Raw genomic sequence first — 20260 nt, 5'->3', positions numbered from 1 at the left:
AGCGTTCTGAGAAGTGCAGAGGAACTGAGTGTCTTAGTATATACGTCTGCAGATCCCTGAAAATACCAAGACAGGTAGATAAATTGGTTAAGAAGCTATACAGGATATTTTCTTTTGTTAGATGAGGCATAAAATATTAGAGCAGGGAGGTTACACTAGAACCCTGTAAAATACTGGTTAGGCCACAACTAGTTCTGGTCACCACATTACAGGCGGGTTATGAGTGGGCTAGAGAGGATACAGAGGAGATTTACGAGGATGTTGCCAGGAATGGAGAATTTTAGCTATGAGCAACGATTGGATAAGCTGAGGTTGTGTTCTTTAGAATACAGGAGGCTGAGGAGAGATTTGTGTTGTATTATGGTATGAAAGTATAATCATTTTCATAATATTTTTCTGATTTATTGTGAAGTAGGTTCATGGGGGTAAGTATAGTGGGGTCTGTCTGGGGGTCAGGTTAATTGGGAATTTTAGGAGTTATTATAGTAGCAATTGTAGTCTTATGTATGTGCCTGAAATCTTTTATATTTTGTAAAATATTTTAATTTAATTTTTAAAATCTCTAAAGGTCTTGGCAGACTTATTACTTCTGCATTCAGTGCACACATCTCGTAATAATACAAGCTGCAAAACTGTTGTGATAGTGCGACCAAGTTTCCCTCGCAGATTTGGTCTGCCTGGCGCACATCATCTGCTACGTCATAACAGTTAAATGATGAGGCCTAGAATGAGTGGATAGGAGGGATCTATTTGGATTAGTTGAGAGGTCAATAACCAGGAGGGATAGATTTAAATTAGTTGGCAGAAGAATTAGAAAAGGTTGAGCAGAAACTCTCTCACCCTGAAGGTGGAGGAGGTGTAGAACTCACTGCCTGAAAGAATAATTAAAAAGTAATTAGACACGCACTTGGAAATGCTGTAACTGACAGGGCTACAGACTAAGAACTGAAATGTGAGATTTGGTTCGTGATTAGCCAGCACAGACATGATGGGTTGAATGGCCTGAATCCTGTACATTTTATATCTTTCACACCTAGCACAAAGGAAGATGAATGTGTTTATTGGAGACTAACCATTTTAGCCCCAGAACATTGCTGCAGGAGTTCCTCAGGGTACTGTCCTAGGCCCAATCATTTTCATCTGTTTCATCAATGACATCCCCTCCCTCAATAGGTCAGAGGTGGAAATGCTCACTGATGATTGCACAGTGTTCAGTTCCGTTCAGAACTCCTCAGATACCAAAGTGCACATGCCCAAATGGAGCTTGGCTTGGACAAACTTTTAGACTTGGGCTCATAATTGGCAAGTAGCATTCCTGCCATGCACGTGATTTAGACAATGACCATTTTGTGCATCCGTATCTTCAACAAGAGAAAATCTAATTACCTCCCTTTGTTATTGGACGGGATGACCATCGCTGAATCCCCCAGCATTAACATTCTGGGAGCAGTCACTATTTAGCAGAAATTTAACAGTCCAGCCATATAAATACTGTGGCTACAAGAACAAGTCAAAGGCTGGGATTTCTGCAGCAAGTAACTCACCTCCTGGCTTCCCAAAGTCTGTCCAGAAGTGTGATGAAATACTCACCACTTGCCTGGGTAACTGCAGCTCCAAAAACACTTAAGAGAAGCTCGAAAACATCCAGGCTAAAGCAGCCAACTTGATTTGGATGCCATCTACCCACCACCTTAAATATTAGTTCCACCCATCACCAGTGCAAAGTGGCTGCAATGAGTACTATACAGAAGGTACACTGCAGCAACTCACCAATGTGCCTTCAACACCATCTTCCAAACCACGACCTCTATCACCTGGATGAAAAGGGAAGCACACACATGGGAACACCACCACCTGCAAGTTTCCTTCAAGTCACTCATTGTCCTGACTTGGAGCTATATCACTGTTCCTTCACTATCACTGGGTTAAAATCCAGGGAATCCCTCCCAAACATCCCTGTGTAAGTACCTACACTACATGGACTGCAGTGGTTCAAGATGGCAGCTCATCACCACCATCTTCTAAAGGGCAATTAGGGATGGGCAATAAATGCTGGCCGTGTTAGCAAGGCACACAGCCCATGAACAAATAAAATAAAAAATGTTTTTGCTATTCCCCTATTGTTCTCTCATTCACCAATTGACACACTTCCCATTTCTTCAGTCTGCTTCAAGTTTCCTTCCAGGATGTTAGCACCCTTGTGAACAGAAGGGCTTCCATATTCATGACATTATCATGGACATATCTATTTACATCCTGTGTCTAACAGGATCTGGCTCATTGCTGATGAATACCTGTCCATGACCAAAGCACCCCCTCTGTTCAAAAATTCTGTTTCCACACTAAGGTATGCAACAGGTGGAGGTGAATCTAAGACCTTTAGGTTTGAGGGTTTGGAAACCCTTGGAAGTGAAAAGTCAGCAGTGTAGCTGTTATAACTAAATCTTATTTGGGCTTCTCACTTATTCCTCTGACACTTCCATGTTTGAGCACATCATACTCTTGGGCAAAACTCTGATACCTACAATGTCTCTGAAATTAGGTCTTACTCTTACATCACCCTTATCCTCTCAGATCTCTGCTAGCTTCCTGACTCATAGAGCACCAAATTCAAAATTCTTACACGATTTAGCAATGTCTCCATGGAACTTCCCCTGACATCCAAACTTGTGTCCTATAGTTCTCTAATTCTACATGACTTCCAGCATTCCTGACTTTTTGGCAGAGTTTTCAATCCTGGTCCTACCCTCTGCAACCATCATCTCCACAAGCAGGTCTCTTTGTCTTACTACTTACCTTTCCTATTTTTAAAAACCTCCTCAAAATCGAATTTTTTCTAGCCATCAGCCAACTCTCCTAATTCATTAACAAAAAAACTCTACCATTCGAAACGTTAACTCTGTCTTTCTTTCCACAGATGTTGTCAGACCTGCTGAGTTTTTCCAGCAATTTTTGTTTTTGTTCTACCATTCAGTCCATCTCTCCTTAGAAACACCTCGGATGTTTCATCATGTTACAGGTGTCACACAAATGTACTTAAATAATACAACTTTGTAGTATTTCTGAAGGAATTTTAGACTTCCCAAACAAATATGATCAATTAATCTAAAAAAACCAAATGCATTCAGAATTACTAAGTGGAGCTTCTCCTGTAAAACTAGCATCACTGTCCTGTACACTGAAATCACTGAGTAGTAAAGGTATTTTCTGACCTTCTGCATTTCGTCATTGTTATATGCTCACAAAGATAGGAATGCTGGAGAATAAACTTTTTTTTTTACAATGTATGCATAATGTACAGCCTGGTAAAATTATTCAGGAAACCTCCCATAACATCCCTTCCTGCACCGTGAGACATTTACTGACTTTAAAAAAATCACTTAGGATTTCACAGTACCAATCAGACCCAAATTGGTAGCTTTAAACTGCAGATGCAAGACCAGTGGGAATTAGGTGGCAATACCAAAACTCATTTCACATAGAATTCTTACAGCTCAAATGTGAGCTGGATTCACACCTGGGCCATAACTATAAAAGAACACCGTGTCAGAGTTTTCTATCAACAACTCAAAGATGGAGCAAGATCTTAATGTTGCTACAAATATCAGCACGCAGTAAATGCAATTTATATCCAACTAATTTGTTGCAGTAGCTGAATATTTAAAACGAACAAGTTATTATTTGCTTCTCTTTCTGCTACCATCAGCATTTGGGATTTGCAGAAAAAAATTGCTTGAACAACACTGCAACCCAACTCATTGCAAAAAGATCATTAAACAAAACAAGCAGGACAAAGACATTTTGGGATTCTAGCACCAGGGAGCAATTGGCTATTTCTCCATATTTGAAATAGCACATCACATTTCTTGATACATATTTATTTTCCTTTAATCAAGATGGATCAAAATCCTGGTAATGGTCAGTTTTTTGGTTTTAAAGTACCTTGTACAAAATTTAAGGTAGTATTTAAATAATTGCAACTGGTTTGAGAAATATAAGGAGATCAGTCCATTATATATCATGAAAATATTTGAAAGGTAATTGAAGAGGTAGTACAACAAGAAGCACCATGAGGTAAATGCACAATATTATGAACATACAGATACACACTAAGATATTTTATAGCATATAAAACATCATTGAACAATTATTCCTGTTTTTCAAGCCTGTGAACAATAATGCAACAAGAGATGGCTAGCAAAGGATAGGAGTACAAAACCTATTGCGGTCGATCATGACACACAATATAGAACATGTTTACACAATTTCCACCAGTTGGTGGAATTTTAAATTGTAAAATTGAAATACAGTTGTTTTCTGTGCGCTTGTCGGGGTGGAAGTCCATAACAGTCCTTATTTTCCAACTGAAATCTCTAATCCAATTGGGGAATTGTGGCAGCATAACTCTTACACAATATTGGATCATTATAGATATTCATGTTGCATATTACGTTTGTTTTAATACTGTGAGTTTGAAGAAGCTATTATTAATGACTTTGGGTTACGATCATCAACCAAAAAGAAAGACAGATTTGCGTTTATATAGCAGCTCTCATGACCACTGGACATCTCAAAGAACTTTAGAGCCAATGGAGTACTTTTTGAAGCCTAGTCACTGTCGCAGGAAATGCGGCAGCCAATTTGCGCTCAACAAACGCCCACAACAGCAACATGATAATGAACAGATAATCTGTTTCTGTGATGTTGATGGAAGGGTAAATATTAGTCAGGACACTGGGGATAACTCCCCCGCTCTTCTTTGAAATAGTGCATGGGATCGTTTACATCTACCCGAGCAGACAGATGGGTCTAGGTTTAACATATGATCCAAAAGATGACACCTCTTACAGTGCAGCACTCCCTCAGTGCTGCACTGGGAGTGTCAGCTTTGACCACAGATGAACACATTTTGAGTCAGAACCACTGTTTACATACATTTCTAAACTGCATTTGTTATTTGAACTGTTTTATTCCTCAAAACAACATCTTTCTGATAAATAAAAACTGACAACATACTGACAATGATACTATCTTCTTCTATTACTGTAGGTAAAAATATACTTGGTCTTACTGATGTTTTATTAGTATTTTAATTGTTAAAATTAAAGGATATTTATATTACTTTACAAACTTGTTAAGATGCAGCCTTAAATTTATCACATGATTTACATGTTTTGAGTTTCCTATTTTTTCTTACAAAAACGAATGCAATTACATGGCATAATCTTCTTTAGATTTGTTTTGCCACTCTCTGCATTGAAAACATTTTATACAAACCACTGGAGCTGTCTGTTGATAGCGGAAGGGGTTCATGTCTTTTGTTTTCTTTTGCTTCTGTTTCAAACTCAAGTTTTCTAGGCAGAGGTTTAAGGCAGTATGGACAAATGGAGTGGTAACAAAAGCAACAAACTGTGCTTTTTGCAGTAATAAGCCATACATAAACAGGTACAAACTGCCCTTTAGCCCTTTGTAGCTCAATACATATAGACCAATGAAGTAAAATAATTTTTCACAAAAGACATGAATCCCTTTTAAAGTTTGACATGTTGTTGAATCAATTCTTCCATGATAATTTTCCAGTGCATACTAGGGAAAATCTCAATGTTTCCAATGCATTGAAATAATTTGAATACTCACAGTTTTGATCAAAAGTACCAAAGCAACTCACATCACGCTGTGAGATAAGTCCTGCTTTATGAGGTAATTAACACCTGTAAATATACTGATTATTTACTAGACACATGCCATTATTTGATGGAATACAAGTCACAGCTTTTGTCAATGCCAACCACTTGTGCTGGGAGTAAATGCAATGTTTGCATAAGGCTACAGGAAACAATAGTACCCCCCATTCTAATTTCATCTACCACTGGAACTGATGAAGATGGTCTAATTGAACAGCTTAGGTCATAATTAGGAGATCTCAACCACAGCATGTTGAGTAATCAACATATATGGATCTAGGAAACCACTATTCCTAATTTAGAGCATATGTAGTATGCTAGAGCAGTTCTTACCATCGTCTGCATATCACTTGTAAAACATCTGTTTTTATAGTTCAATTTACACATTTTCAGCTGTAGAAATAAAGAGGGTTCTTACAGATCCAACACACAAGCTTTCTTCTGTAAATAGAAGGAATATTACACTATTATGGACTATGTCTAAAAATGACATTTTTTATTTTCTTCAATGTAGAATAAAACATTTAATTGACAGATAGTTGATTTTATTGTACGTTTTCAATTTTTGGAATTTCAATTTCTGCACTATATCCTTTTAAAACAAATTACCGGTGACAATTGTTTTATTCTCAGAAACAGAAGTTCTTCAGCACTCGAAGGGTTGGTGTAACCTAACCATAATAAAAGATTCTAGGATCAACTACTAAGTAAAATTTCCAATTGAACAGCTTTATTTGTTTTGAATTCCTGTGATAAAAAGAGTTTTGCCTGAAATGCTCTTGATATTGCATTTACAGGCAAAATTATTCACCTTTATGATGTTTTTAATATACTAGAATATGAAAATTTCCATTCAGTTAAAAGTGAACTGGCAAATTCTGCAGTAAATACGTTACTAAACAGAAATGAATAGGGCTTTATTGATAAAAACCAATAGAGCTATTTAATGTTAAAAACAATGTTTCTTCAGCAGTGCAAGTGGATGGTCCAATTTACATAATGTAACTTATTTCCCATCAAATTCTGTTTATTTCATTTGCTTGTCAACCATTGGCTATGAGCAATGAAACCATAACCATAGAATACATGAAAGAGAAAACAAAGTAAATTTCTCAAACAAATTCATCAGCATCAGTGTATTTAAAATGGGCGAGATCCTGCTAAAAAGCAGTTGGCATAAATGAGATTTGTGGTAACCTGAATTTATGTGTATCACATTTAAAATAACAAGCAAAAATTGTAACAAAATCTGGATCAATTAACAGAAGCGACTGAAGTTCCAAAAAAATAAGTACTTACTTTAAGCATTCACATTTCTTTTAATAATAGAAGATGGGCTCAATTAGATAGCCCTTCTCTTAAGGAAAACAGCAAGAATATGGATCATTGACCATTTTTTTTTAGGGTGAAACACCGGAATTACGGACTCTTGTTAAACCTGTCATGAGAACCTGAACCAATCCAATGAATGTTTATCCTGGCCAGTGAAACCAGTGGGTAGTCAGGAATGGAGTCCAAGTTCTGGTTTTACAACAGTATATCTTGGGTCCAGTCTTGGTATGAATCCTTTGAAGTCTCTAGAGGCTTGTGTGCCAAAAACATCCAATGCTCTTCTGTTCATCAGAGCAAACCTGGTTGAAACAAAATTATAAAGGTTAACACCGAAAATCTTACTTTTTGAAGATACAATTATGCTGCTTGTCCCTGATCTACCTAATTTACTTCTGCAGCAGTCATGTACTGATTCTTTTTTGTGGTTCATTTAGTCCAGTTGATCTCCTGTGATATTTTACACTGGAAGTTAAGGCCTAGTGCAGTATTCAAGTCGAGAAACTTTAGTGGAGAGAGAGAGAGATAAAGAAACCATGGTCAGGAAAGAGACGGGGTGGAGGGGAATAAAGAGACGGGGTGGAGGGGGGAATAAAGAGACGGGGTGGAGGGGGGAATAAAGAGATGGGGTGGAGGGAGGAATAAAGAGACGGGGTGGAGGGAGGAATAAAGAGACGGGGTGGAGGGAGGAATAAAGAGACGGGGTGGAGGGGGGAAATGATGGGGTGGATGAGGAAAGGATTGGGAGAAATGGGAGGGGGAAGAAATTGGGGGGATGAGGGAAGGGGAAAGGGAGAGGAGCAAAAAGGAAGGGAGGCTGAGAAAGAGAGGGAGGGTGAGAAAAAGGGGGGGCTGAGAAAGGGGGAGGGAGTGCTGAGGCAGTGGGGGTGGTGATTAGATGGGGGCAGGGGGGAGTGTTTCAAGTTCAGGCCGAGAGGCAGGTTGAATGCTACAAATTGCCTCAACAGCAGAGCTCTGAGTTCCTAAAATGGAGTTTACACCATTGTGGAAACCAGGGTATTGGGGGAGCCAGTATTGTAGGTCAGGCAGAGAAAATGGAATAGAACCTGACATTATCCCAAGGGTAAGCAGTTAACTGATGGGACAGGGAAAAGAGTGCAGAAACTGAACCCAACGATTGATGGGCAGGTCATTTGGAAGTTGCAAAAAAGGAAGTTTACTTCTGTATGTGGGAAAAACTTTGTAGAATTAATTTGAACTTACAATTTTCTCCCAACTTGTTTACTTACCTGTATCAAAAAAATTGCCATTGCTGGGAGGTCAGAATCTTAGACTTGCTCCGTGAATCCTGCTCCATGGCAACACCCAGTGGCCAGAGACTGTAACTGCGTGGTGGCTCAAATAAAATAACAGCTATTCCTTTCAACACCCATTAGCATCTAACAGGTTCTGTTTAATGAATGGTAAATACCCAGTACTTGATGGTTAAAAGTGAACAGGTGCTTGGCTTTGATTTAGTAATTATACTCAGTTGTATATAAGGAAGAATCAGCCAGCGCTGGCAGTCTGGTCTGCTGGAAGGGAGAAGTCAGCTTTGTAACTCTTTTGAGTACAAACCCGTTTCCATCTGTTTCAGATAAAGTTACATTGTTTCATAGTTTGCCATTGTGAGATTTGAACTCTTGATACTCTTTTTTTTTTGAGTAAACCTGTTTCCATCTGTTTCAGATGAAGTTACATTGTTTCATAGTTTGCCATTGTGAGATTTGAACTCTTGATACTCTTTTTTTTTTGAGTAAACCTGTTTCCATCTGTTTCAGATGAAGTTACATTGTTTCATAGTTTGCCATTGTGAGATTTGAACTCTTGATCTTGGGGTTACAAAGCCAGTACCATAACCACTTGGCTATTTAGGCCAAGCCAAGTCAGCTTTGTAGTGAGCAATAAACATTGTCTACCTAAATATCCTGTTATGATATGGCAGGTGGCATTTTCCAGGCTGACCAAATCAACCAGGGAAACTTGGCCATGCTATCACAATGGTTTCACAATTTGTATTTATTACAAGAAGGTTTGTGCAATGAATTCAGAAGTAAAGAGTCCACTAATACCTTTGGAGATTCGAAAAATTAAATTAAAACATCTATTAACAAAAGAATTAAAATATAAACATTAGATTACAGTTTCACCATTACTTAATATTATAACAAATCCCAAAATTTCTAATTAACCTGATTCACAATTATACACCTTTAAGCCAACAGTCCAAAATAGATTTCAAATTTAGATAGGCAGTCTAGCAAGGTTACCACAGGCACCCACTCGACAGTGGAATTCCAAAGGCTTTTAACGCAACTTTGTTTACTGGAGCAGCAGGCTTCTGCAAAGTGGCTAGAGGCTGTTTTCCCAAGTCTGTTTCACACAGTGTATCTCTTAGGTCTTACGCAGCCACCCCCTCACAGCTTTCCATCCTTCTTTAAATATATTTCTCCTTAATCTGTAAATCCCATCATTCCCCATATTTCTTTGGAATATACATTTCCCATAATATAAAAATCTTTCATGTTGTCAATATGGCCTTTTCCTTTTGGGAAAAATAAACGTAATATCCTTACCCTATTTATCCGGTCAGTTGTAAAACTTTATCATGTTTCTTTGAAAATCCAACAACTTTTCCCTTATCTAAAAATGCAAATTTCATTCACCCCTAAGACTGACTTTACCCTAGTTCACTAATTATTTCAAATGTCCTTTTTACGCCCAACTCTCTAGATAATTTCAACCTTGCAGTCTATCCGACTCTAATTCGATTAAATCAGCCACACACAGAACCCCACAAACACAAGCCTACCTTACAATATCCCACAATACTATTAAGAAAAATATGATAAGTTTTGTGACAATCCTAGTCTTTTGTATCCTTCATATCCAGCCTTGGGAATTAGGCAACTGCACCTTGGGTCTTACTGCTGTAGCCAACACATCAATATTGCAAAACTCCCTCATTCACAGTCAGTCTGACGGGTTTGAAGGTAAATATAATGGGCAAATATATAAACACAGTTAACATAAAGGTTTTCACTGCATTGTGAAATGTAATATTGAGATAACCGCCATTATAAATATGAAAATGATACTATACAATTGAAGATTATATTTAGCATCACAGAAATTAATTATGAAGATTGGTGGTGAAGTGTGATAGACGTTGCCTTCCAGGGCTTTGGTTCTCAATGCAAACTGGAGGAATAGCACCTCATCTTCTGGTTAGGCACTTTACAGCCTGCCGGCCTTAACATTGAGTTCAACAACTTCAGAGCATGAAGTCTCTCCTCCATCCCCACCCCCTTTCTGATCCTTTTTCCAATAACTTATAATTTTTAAAACATATTTTTCTTTTCCCACCTATTTCCATTATTTTTAAATGTATTTCCATCCATTGTTTCATCTCCACCTTTTAGCCAATTTCGATCCCTTCCCCCCACCCCACCCCCACGAGGGCTATCTGTCACTTGCTCGTCCTGCTTTCTATCCTTAATGCCACCATTAGCACATTCCTTGGGTAATATCACCAACGTCAACACACCTTTGTCCTTTTGTCCATGACATCTTTGGCAATCTCTTCTTTGCCTCCACCTACCACTGGCCCTCTATCCAGCTCTACCTATCCCACCCCCCTCAACCAGCTTATATTTCACCTCATTTCTATAGTTCCTCAGTTTTGATGAAGGGTCAAACGGACTTGAAACGTTAACTGTATTCCTCTGCGCAGATGCTGTCAGACCTCCTGTGTTTTTCCAGCTATTTTTATTTCTATTTTTATTTTTGTTTCAGATTCCCAGCATCCGCAGTACTTTGCTTTTATCTTAGTGTTTAATTGACTGCCACTTCTCTTCCAGGAATGCCTACCTTGAAGAAGTACTGTTCTTCTCTTCGACAGGATTTCCGCTTGTCTCTTTTGCCCTGTTCACCTTCATTGCTTTCCATTTCTCTCCTGGTGTTTGACAAGGTGTTTACTAAAACTCGCTTTCACAGCCATATTTCCTTCCTCAGTGACTATCTCCGTCTCCGACTTACCCCATGTGGATTCCAACTCAAATTCCATCCCTCATGTTTCGAAACCACCCAGGATTACAGGTACCTCCGGGACATATAACGCTCCTTGGACTGCTGTTCTCGTCGCATCCTGAGATCTACACTCAGTGACATGCGCCGCCAAATGAACACACTCGAGCTCTCTCTCCAGCAGCACTGACTCACCCTATCTCTAAGCTGTCCTTGTGCCCAGTTTCATTTTATTCTTCATCTCATCTGACGCCTCAACAAGAAGCTTTGTCTCTTTCAGGTGCAAAGGAACGCAAGCTCCAACAACTCATCGACACCAACACCCATCCAGGACCCTCCACCCCTGCCCATCCCCCGATCCCATCCTGTCTTCCAATCCCAGTCCCAGCCGTGGATGCAACATAGCCCCTGACCTTCCCCTCTCTGATGCTGAACGTTCAGGGCTCAGCAAAGGACTCAGTTTCATACCCTTACACCCTCACCTCAATGAATTTTGGTGTCGGCACGAAGCTGAACTCTTCTTCCACCGCCTTTGTCTCCGTGCTCACTTCTTTGGGCAGGAGTCCTCTCCTCATTCAACGGATCCTTTTACCCGCCTCCAATATTCTCCCTCCACCTGGATCCCTCTCTCTAGATTCTTAACTGCTCTTGACCTTTTCATTGAGAACTGTCAGCGTGATATCAGTCATCTCAATTTCTCTGCACCTCTTACCCACTCTAACCTGTTTCTTTCTGAACTTGCCACACTCCATTCGCCAAGGTCCAACCCTGACTTTGTCATCAAACATGCTGACAAGGGTGGTGCTGGCGCATTGACCTCTACCTCACAGAGGCTGAGCGTCAAATTGCAGACACGTCCTCCTACTTCCCCCTGGACCATGACCCCCACCACTGAAAATCAAGCCATTGTTTCCAGGACTGTCACTGACCTTATCTCCTCTGGAGATCTTCCCTCCACAGCTTCCAGCCTCAGTGTCCCAACTTCGGACGGCCCGCTTCTACCTCCTCCCCAAAATCCACAAACAGGACTTTCCTGGCAGACCGATCGTGTCAGCCTGTTCCTGCCCCACGGAACTCATTTCTTGCCATCTTGACTCCATTCTCTCTCCCCTTGTCCAGTCTCTTCCCATCTACATCCGCGATTCCTCTGACGCCCTACATCATATCAACAATTTCCAGATCTCTGGCCCCAACTGCCTCCTCTTCACCATGGACGTTCAATCCCTCTACACCTCCATCCCACACTGGGATGGTCTGAGGGTTCTCTGCTTCTTCCTGAACAGAGGCCTAAACAATCCCGAACAATGACTACTATTCTCCGTCTGACTGAACTTGTTTTCTCACTGAACAATTTCTCCTTAAACTTGTCTCACTTCCTCCAAATAAAAGTTGTGGCTATGGGTACCTGCATGGGCCTGTCTCTTTATGGGGTATGTGGAACATTCCTTGTTCCAGTCCTACTCAGGTCCCCTCCCACAACTCTCTCTGGTACATCGATGACTGCTTCGGTGCCGTTTCATGCTATCGTCTGGACCTGGAAAAATGTATTAATTTTGCTTCCAGTTTCCATCCCACCATCATTTTCACATGGTCCATCACTGACACTTCCCTTCCTTGACCTCTCTGTCTCAATTTCTGGTGATAGACTGTCCACCAATATTCATTCCAAGCCTACTGACTCCAACAACTACCTCGACTACAGCTCCTCACACCCCGCTTCCTGTAAGGACTCCATCCCATTCTCTTAGTTCCTTCGCCTTCGTCGCATCTATTCTGATCATGCCACTTTCAAAATCAGTTCCTCTGACATATCTTCCTTCTTTCTTAACCGAGGTTTTCCACCAACGGTAATTGACAGGGCCTTCAACCATGTCCGGCCCATCTCCTGTGCATCCACTCTCACACCTTCATCTCCCTCCCAGAACCATGATAGTGTCCCCCTTGTCCTCAATTATCACCCCACCAGGCTCCGCATTCAAAGGATCATCCTCCACCATTTCCGCCAACTCCAGCATCATGCCACCACCAAACACATCTTCCCTTCACCCCCCTGGCGGCATTCTGCAGGGATCGTTCCCTCTGGGACACCCTGGTCCACTCCTCCATCACCCCCTACACCTCAACCCCCTCCCACAGCACCTTCCCATGCAACCACAGAAGGTGCAACACCTGCCCCTTCCCCCCTACTCACTGTCCAAGGGCCCAAACACTCCTTTCAAGCGAAGCAGCATTTCAGTTGCACTTCCCTCAATTTAGTCTACTGCATTCGCTGCTCCCAATGCAGTCTTCTCTAAATTGGAGAGACCAAAAGCAGACTGGGTGACCGCTTTGTGAAACACCTTCAGTCTGTCCACAAGCATGATCCAGGCCTCCCTGTCACTTGCCATTTCAACACACCACCCTGCTCTCATGCCCACATGTCCGTCCTTGGCCTGCTGCAATGTTCCAGTGAAGCTCAATGCAAACTGAAGTAACAGCACCTCATCTTCTGACTAGGCACTTTACAGTCTGCCAGACTTAACATTGAGTTCAACAACTTCAGATCATGAAGTCTCTCCTCCATCCCCACCCCCTTTCCTATCCCCCTTTTTCCAATAATTTATAATTTTTTAAATATGTTTTTCTTTTCCCACCTATCTCCATTATTTTTAAATGTATTTCCATCCATTGTTTCATCTCCACCTTTTAGCCTATTTTGATCCCTTCCCCCCACCCCACCCCCACTAGGGCTGTCACTTGCTCGTCCTGCTTTCTATCCTTAATGTCACCATTAGCACATTCCTTAGCTAATATCACCACCGTCAACACCCCTTTGTCCTTTTGTCTATGACATCTTTGGCAATCTCTTCCTTGCCTCCACCTATCACTGGCCCTCTATCCAGCACTACCTGTCCCACCACCCACCACCCCCCTCAACCAGCTTATATTTCACCTCATTTCTATACTTCCTCAGTTCTGATGAACAGTCATACGGACTCGAAGCATTAACTGTATTCCTCTGCGCAGATGCTGTCAGACCTGTTGAGTACTTCCAGCTATTTTTATTTCTATTTTTATCTTTGGGTTCTAAATACAGTCCAAACTGATGGGATGAAACTCTCCTCTTCCAATTGCCGCTTGTTAGATCCCAATGTGAAATAAATTTGCGCAGGTTAAATTCTGTTCCTTGTAGGCTCGGGCCTTAACACCAAACCAGCATTAGTTGGGAATGTCAGCCAGACAGACCTAAGGATGGTTGGTGTGAGAAATGGAAAATATCTCCCAGCTGTATACATCCTTGCTGTTATGTTTAATGTTGAAATGAGCTTCCTTCCACATATCAGCACCAGCACCAAGGCCGCCTATTTCCACCTCTGTAGCTCACTTGATTCTGATCTTGCCTCAGCTTATCTGCTGCTGAAACCTTCATCTATGCCTGTGTTAGCTCCTAACTTGACTATTCCAACGTTCGACTCTCTGCAAAATTGGGGTAATTCAAAGCTCTGCTGCCTGTGTCCTAACTTGCACCACATCCAGTTCACCAATCATCTCCTGTGCGTATGTTGAATGACACCAGATTTCAGTTAAGCATTCCTCTATCTCTATAATCAGCTCAAGCCTTACAGTCACGCAATCCCCCCTCCCACTGCCCAAGTTCTCTGCACTTCACCCATTCGGCCCCCTGACCATCATTGATTTAAGCGTTTCATATAGCGGCCATGCTTTAGCTGCCTGAGCCCCAAGCTCTGAAATTCCCTCCCTACACCTCTCTACCTATCTTTCCTCCTTTAAGATGCTCCTTAAAACCTACCTCTGACCAAGCTTTTGGTCATCCTTATGTGGCTCAGTGTCAGATTTTGTTTTAATAATATTTGTAAAACACCTTGGGTCATTATATAATGCCTTTAACATGATATAAAGGCAATTGTTGTGCAGCAGGGAGCAATTTCCTGAGGTAGGGGCAGGTGCACAATGCTGGGCCAGAGTAGAGAGTTTGTTGCTTTGGATCTTGCTGCGCTGTACTTGGCCTGAGAAGGCCTGATGCTGAAACTGGGTGCTTAAAATAGAAGTTATTTTCTCCACCATGATCATGGCTACTGCAGGCTACCTTCAATACACACAGAATCACACCCCCGACATCTTCAGGAGCCTTTCAGAATAAAAGTGTTCTTCAAAGGAAGGAGACTTCAAGATATTAAACTGACACTGAGGCATTGATGATCTGTATTCAATGCTCTGTAAATAGCTTAACAGCTAAAACCTAATCTTAAATAATCTTATATGGGTTCCAATGAATCACCTTTCATAAATTGCTGATGAAGGTAGAAAGCAATTTCTATTTCAGGATACTTTATCTTAGGTCAACATAACAGGATTTTCTTCTCATTTGTGGTCTACATCTGTACGTTACTGAACGAAATCAAAATACTACTGATAAACCTAGAGAATTATTATAAATATTTGCCAGGACACCAGGAACAACTCCCCTGCTTTTCTTTGAAATAGTATCTTAGGGTCCTCTATGTCCACCTGAGGGGGCAGTCAGGGTCTTGATTTAACGTTTCAACTGAAAGACAGCACCTCTAACAGTGCCAAACTCTCTCAGTATTGCACTGGAATGTCCAGCTTGATGTTTGTGCTTGACTTGAGCCCAGAATTTTCAGTCAGAGGCGAAGGTGCTACAAACTGAACTACAGTTGCCACAAAAATAAAGAACAAAATCAGGCTGCAATTCAATTGTCAATAGATAAGCAGATTTATGGCCAGGTAGATAAACAAATCTGTTTGGTCAACTTTACCGAAAAACTTTAGCAAAGACAATTCACACCACTGACAAATTCTTAGCACACAATAAAATAACCATTTCTGTGGTAAACTGCAGAAACGGAGACACCTGGGGTGTCTATGCACAACTCACTGAAGTTGGCAGGGCAGGTTGAGAAAACAGTTAAAAAAAACATACAGAATCTTGGACAAAAACAGAAAATGGTGGAAAAACTCAGCAGGTCTAACAGCATCTGTGGAGAGGGAAACGGAGTTAACGTTTCAAGTCTATATGACCCTTCTCCAGAGCTGAAGAGAAGTGGAAATGTGATGAAATTTATACTGATTAAGGGTGGTGGAGCAGCTAAAGCTGGAAAGAAGGCCAGCGATAGGTGGGGACAAAGGAGGGATTGACAAAGATGTCATGAACTTTCAACCTCAGGAGCCAAATGGAGATGACAAAAAATAAACATCTAACAATCAAATACAGCTCTCACTCATACACACTTGATAGTTTAAAAAAATGCATTAATGAAACTTTTAAATCTCAAGTGGTTAATCTGTTATAAAAACAAACATACTTCTATTAAGTGGCCAATTCAAAGAGCTAATCATTTAATAGCCTCTTTAAACTATCAATCAAACTATGAACGAGGCATCCCTGCTGAGGTAAGTGCTTTTGTGGCTTTAGAAACTCAGCCAAGCATTCATAACGACATAATAACAGCCCTTGGGAAATATCAAAAAGAACTCTATTGAAACCGTGGAACAGGTGGTCATCTTTTTTCTAACCTACACCAGACAGCTTGTCAATCAAAGCAGTCCAATGAATGGCGTTTTTTTAAAACTTTCACTGAAACATAAGCCTGTTTTTCCCCCCAAGCTTAAAAAGCAGAGGATTTAAAACACTTAAGTTCACGACACTCAAATAGACATTATCTGTCCTTGAAGGGTGTATCGATTCCATCAATTCATAACTCCCACACTGCATGTTAAGGCCCTTGGAACAACCAAAATGGGGTCTGTTTGAACTCAGCACTAAGTTCAAATGGCCCTGCTGAATTCGGGTTTCCCACCTATGTGAATCACACCCCAGGCACTTCTCCCTGTGGGCAAGAATTGGATCTCTCGGATATAGGGGGTGAGATGTCCACAGCCAGGACCCATCTGCCATTTTTCAAGGTCGACAGAGTCTTCCTGACTCCTTAAAAATCCTGCCCTAAGGGACTGAAGTTAACTGAGGCACTTACCTTCCCTTTGTAAGCCTCAGTAGAAACTTCCAGTAGGAAGGCCGTAAGTTCTGTACTTCCATCACAGCCTGAAAATGATGAGGAAAGTTAATCAAAAATTTTCAAACACTAAATGAAATGCAATTGGACCTGAATAACAGAAAGCATTTCAGTGGATTACATTTTATGTTGATTTAATTCCATGAGAAAGCTATTCAAACTTGTATTCTACTGATAAGTGCAACACATTTTGTTCTCTAAGTTAACCATTTAATAACTCCCATTTTGCTATACGTTCTAAGGGACCCATTTGGTCAGATGATCAGAAGCTTTGTCAAACCGGTAGGTTTTAAGGAGTACAGTAAGTCATCATTTTCGGCCTTTCTGTTTCAAGATGTTTCGCTTTAACATTGCGCAGTTAATGGTGCCAGAATTTGGCTTTAGGGTTGGGAGCTTTGCATTGATTCTGATGAGGTGTCACGTGAACCCATAAGCGCCATTTTGGAGTGGCCTCTCCATCTCCCCAACACTCCCTTTTACTAATCTCCCAATCGCTGCTCATCCTCCCTCTCATCAACCCTTCAGCTCGAGACTTAACTCCACAACTCTACAAATCGAAACTGCTCTCACTCGGAAGCTGCTCTTCCTGCCTTGTGCCGCTTGTCTCCCGAGCACTCACTCTCAGCAAAGGTTTAGGAGAGGGAAGTGGTGAGTCAGAGGATAGGCGTGTCAGAAGGTTGATGGGTCGGTGGACAGTGAGACAGACGTGTGGCAAGCAGGAGCGAACACAGTCAGCGGTGGCCAGGAGGGTCGAAAGTGGGAGATAAGTAGAAAGGATTCAGCATATTTCTTTTATAGTTTTAAGTTATTCTGTTTTAAAAGTTCTGTTTACAAATATAGGAATTTAGCAATGTAAAGTATTTCAACTTACAAGGTATAGTGTTTTAATGTTTTTACCATAAGACATAAGAGCAGAAATTAGGCCATTCGGCCCATCGGGTCTGCTCCGCCATTCAATCATGGCTGATAAGTTTCTCAACCCCATTCTCCTGCCTTCTCCCTGTAACCTTTGATCCCATTACCAATCAAGAACCTATCTTTCTCGATCTTAAATACACTCAATGGCCTGGCCTCCACAGCCTTCTGTGGCAATGAATTTCATAGATTCACCACTCTCTGGCTAAAGAAGTTTCTCCTCATCTCTTTTCTAAAAGGTCTTCCCTTTACTCTGAGGCTGTGCCCTCGGGTCCTAGTCTCTCCTACTAATGGAAACATCTTCCCCACGCCTACTCTATTCAGGCCTTTCAATATTCTGTAAGTTTCAATCAGATCCCCCCTCATCCTTCTAAACTCCATCAAGTATAGACCCAGAGTCCTCAAATGCTCCTCATATGTTAAGCCTTTCATTCCTGGGATCATTCTCGTGAACCTCCTCTGGACCCTCTCCAAGGCCAGCACATCCTTCCTGCGATACGGGGCCCCAAATTGCTCACAATATTCTAAATGTGGTCTGACCAGAGCCTTATAAAGCTACAGCAGCATATCCCTGCTTTTATATTCTAGTCCTCTCGAAATAAATGCCAACATTGCATTTGTCTTCCTAACTACCGACTTAACCTGCAAGTTAACCTTAAGAGAATCCTGGACTAGGACTCCCAAGTCCCTTTGCACTCCAGACTTCTGAATTCTCTCCTCATTTAGAAAATAGCCTATGCCTCTATTCTTCTCACCAAAGTGCATGACCTCACACTTCCCCACGTTGTATTCCATCTGCCACTTTTATGCCCATTCTCCTAACCTGTCCAAATCCTTCTGCACCCTCCCCACCTCCTCAATACTACTGTCCCTCCACCTATCTTTGTATCACCTGCAAACTTAGCCAGGATGCCTCAGTTCCTTCATCTAGATCATTAATGTATAAAGTGAAAAGTTGTGGTCCCAACACCGACCCCTGCAGAACTCCACTAGTCACCTGAGAAGGACCCCCTTATCTCCTCTGCCTCTGCCTCCTGCCAGACAGCCAATCTTCTATCCATGCTAGTACCTTGCCTCTAATACCATGGGCTCTTATCTTACTGAGCAGCCTCCTGTGCAGCATCTTGTCAAAGGCCTTCTGGAAGTCCAAGTAGATATCATCCATTGGCTCTCCTTTGTCTAACCTACTCGTTAACGAGAAAGGTCCTATAGAACCTAACTACAGCTTTTCCAGTGGTTATAATGGGAAAATCTGATTCGCTTAACATTGTTTAACTTCAAGTTGCACTTTTTAGGAATGCAACTACAAAGTTAAGTGAGGAATTATTGTATTTTAAAGGAAGAAAGCAAAGTAGTGAGGGAGAGAGGGATAGGGAACGAATTGCAGGGCTTAAGTCCTAGGCAACTGAAGGCACAACCACTACAGTTGCTCAAGGATGCTGAAGATGTCAGAATTAGATAACTGCAGAAAGCTTACAGGGTTGTGGGTTGGAGGAGATTAAAGAGATAGAGAGGGGCAAGGCCATGGAGAAACCCGAGAACAAAATGACAATTTAAAAATCAAGACATTGCTCAATTGGGAGCCAAAGTAGGTCAGCGAGCACAAGGGTAATAGGCGAATGGAACTTGGTACAAGTTAGGATATTTATAGCAGAATTTTGGATGAGCTCAAGTTTACAGAAGGTGGAATGTGGGAGACTAGCCAGAAGAGCATTGGAATAGCCAAGTCGAGAGGTAACAAAGATATTAACTGTTCTGATGAAGGGTCATCATGACTGGAAACATTAACTCTGTTTCTCTCCACAGATGCTGTCTGACCTAAGTATTTCCAGCATTTTCTGTTTTTACTTCCAATTTCCAGCATCCGCAGTATTTTATTTTTGCATTAATGAGCATTTCAGCAGCAGATGAGCTGAGGCAGGAATAAGTCAACATTACAGAGGTCTTATTAATGGTATAAATACATGGTTAGAAGATCGTCTCAAATACGACATAAAGGTTGCGAACAGTCTGCTTTAGTCTCAGACAGTTGCCAGCAACAGGGATGTCAGTAGCTAGGGGACAGAGTTTAGAGCAGGGACCAAAAACAATGGCTTCCGTCTCCCCAATATTTAATTGGAGGAAATTAATTTAAATAAGTTTAATGATAGCTTACTGTATTTTGAAAAAAATGTAATAGCAACAAAGTAACCTTTCAGGCAAAAGGTCATTGGCACATCTCGATTACTTATCCAAACTTTTCACCAGGTTCCAGATTGTGATTCCAGAACTAAT

At 41.2% G+C, this 20260-nt stretch overlaps 1 protein-coding gene across 2 annotated transcripts in view; it reads right to left on the bottom strand.

Annotated features, from left to right (window-relative positions):
- Positions 1-5071: 5071 nt before the first annotated feature.
- Positions 5072-20260, bottom strand: part of tmem135 (transmembrane protein 135) — a 471653-nt gene continuing 456464 nt past the window's right edge. For both annotated transcript variants that reach the window (XM_041199702.1, XM_041199703.1), the window contains exons 14-15: positions 17033-17100; positions 5072-7315 (exon numbers count right to left, since the gene is read on the bottom strand). In XM_041199702.1, coding sequence (XP_041055636.1) covers positions 7186-7315; positions 17033-17100 — 198 coding nt within the window. In that variant the 3' untranslated portion in view covers positions 5072-7185. The remainder of the gene's footprint in view (positions 7316-17032; positions 17101-20260) is intronic.

This window comes from Carcharodon carcharias, chromosome 11 (genome assembly GCF_017639515.1).
Source record: "Carcharodon carcharias isolate sCarCar2 chromosome 11, sCarCar2.pri, whole genome shotgun sequence".
Classification (NCBI taxonomy): Eukaryota; Metazoa; Chordata; class Chondrichthyes; order Lamniformes; family Lamnidae; genus Carcharodon; species Carcharodon carcharias.
Note: the sequence above shows the minus strand (reverse complement) of the source record. Positions and strands in the feature narration are given on the sequence as shown.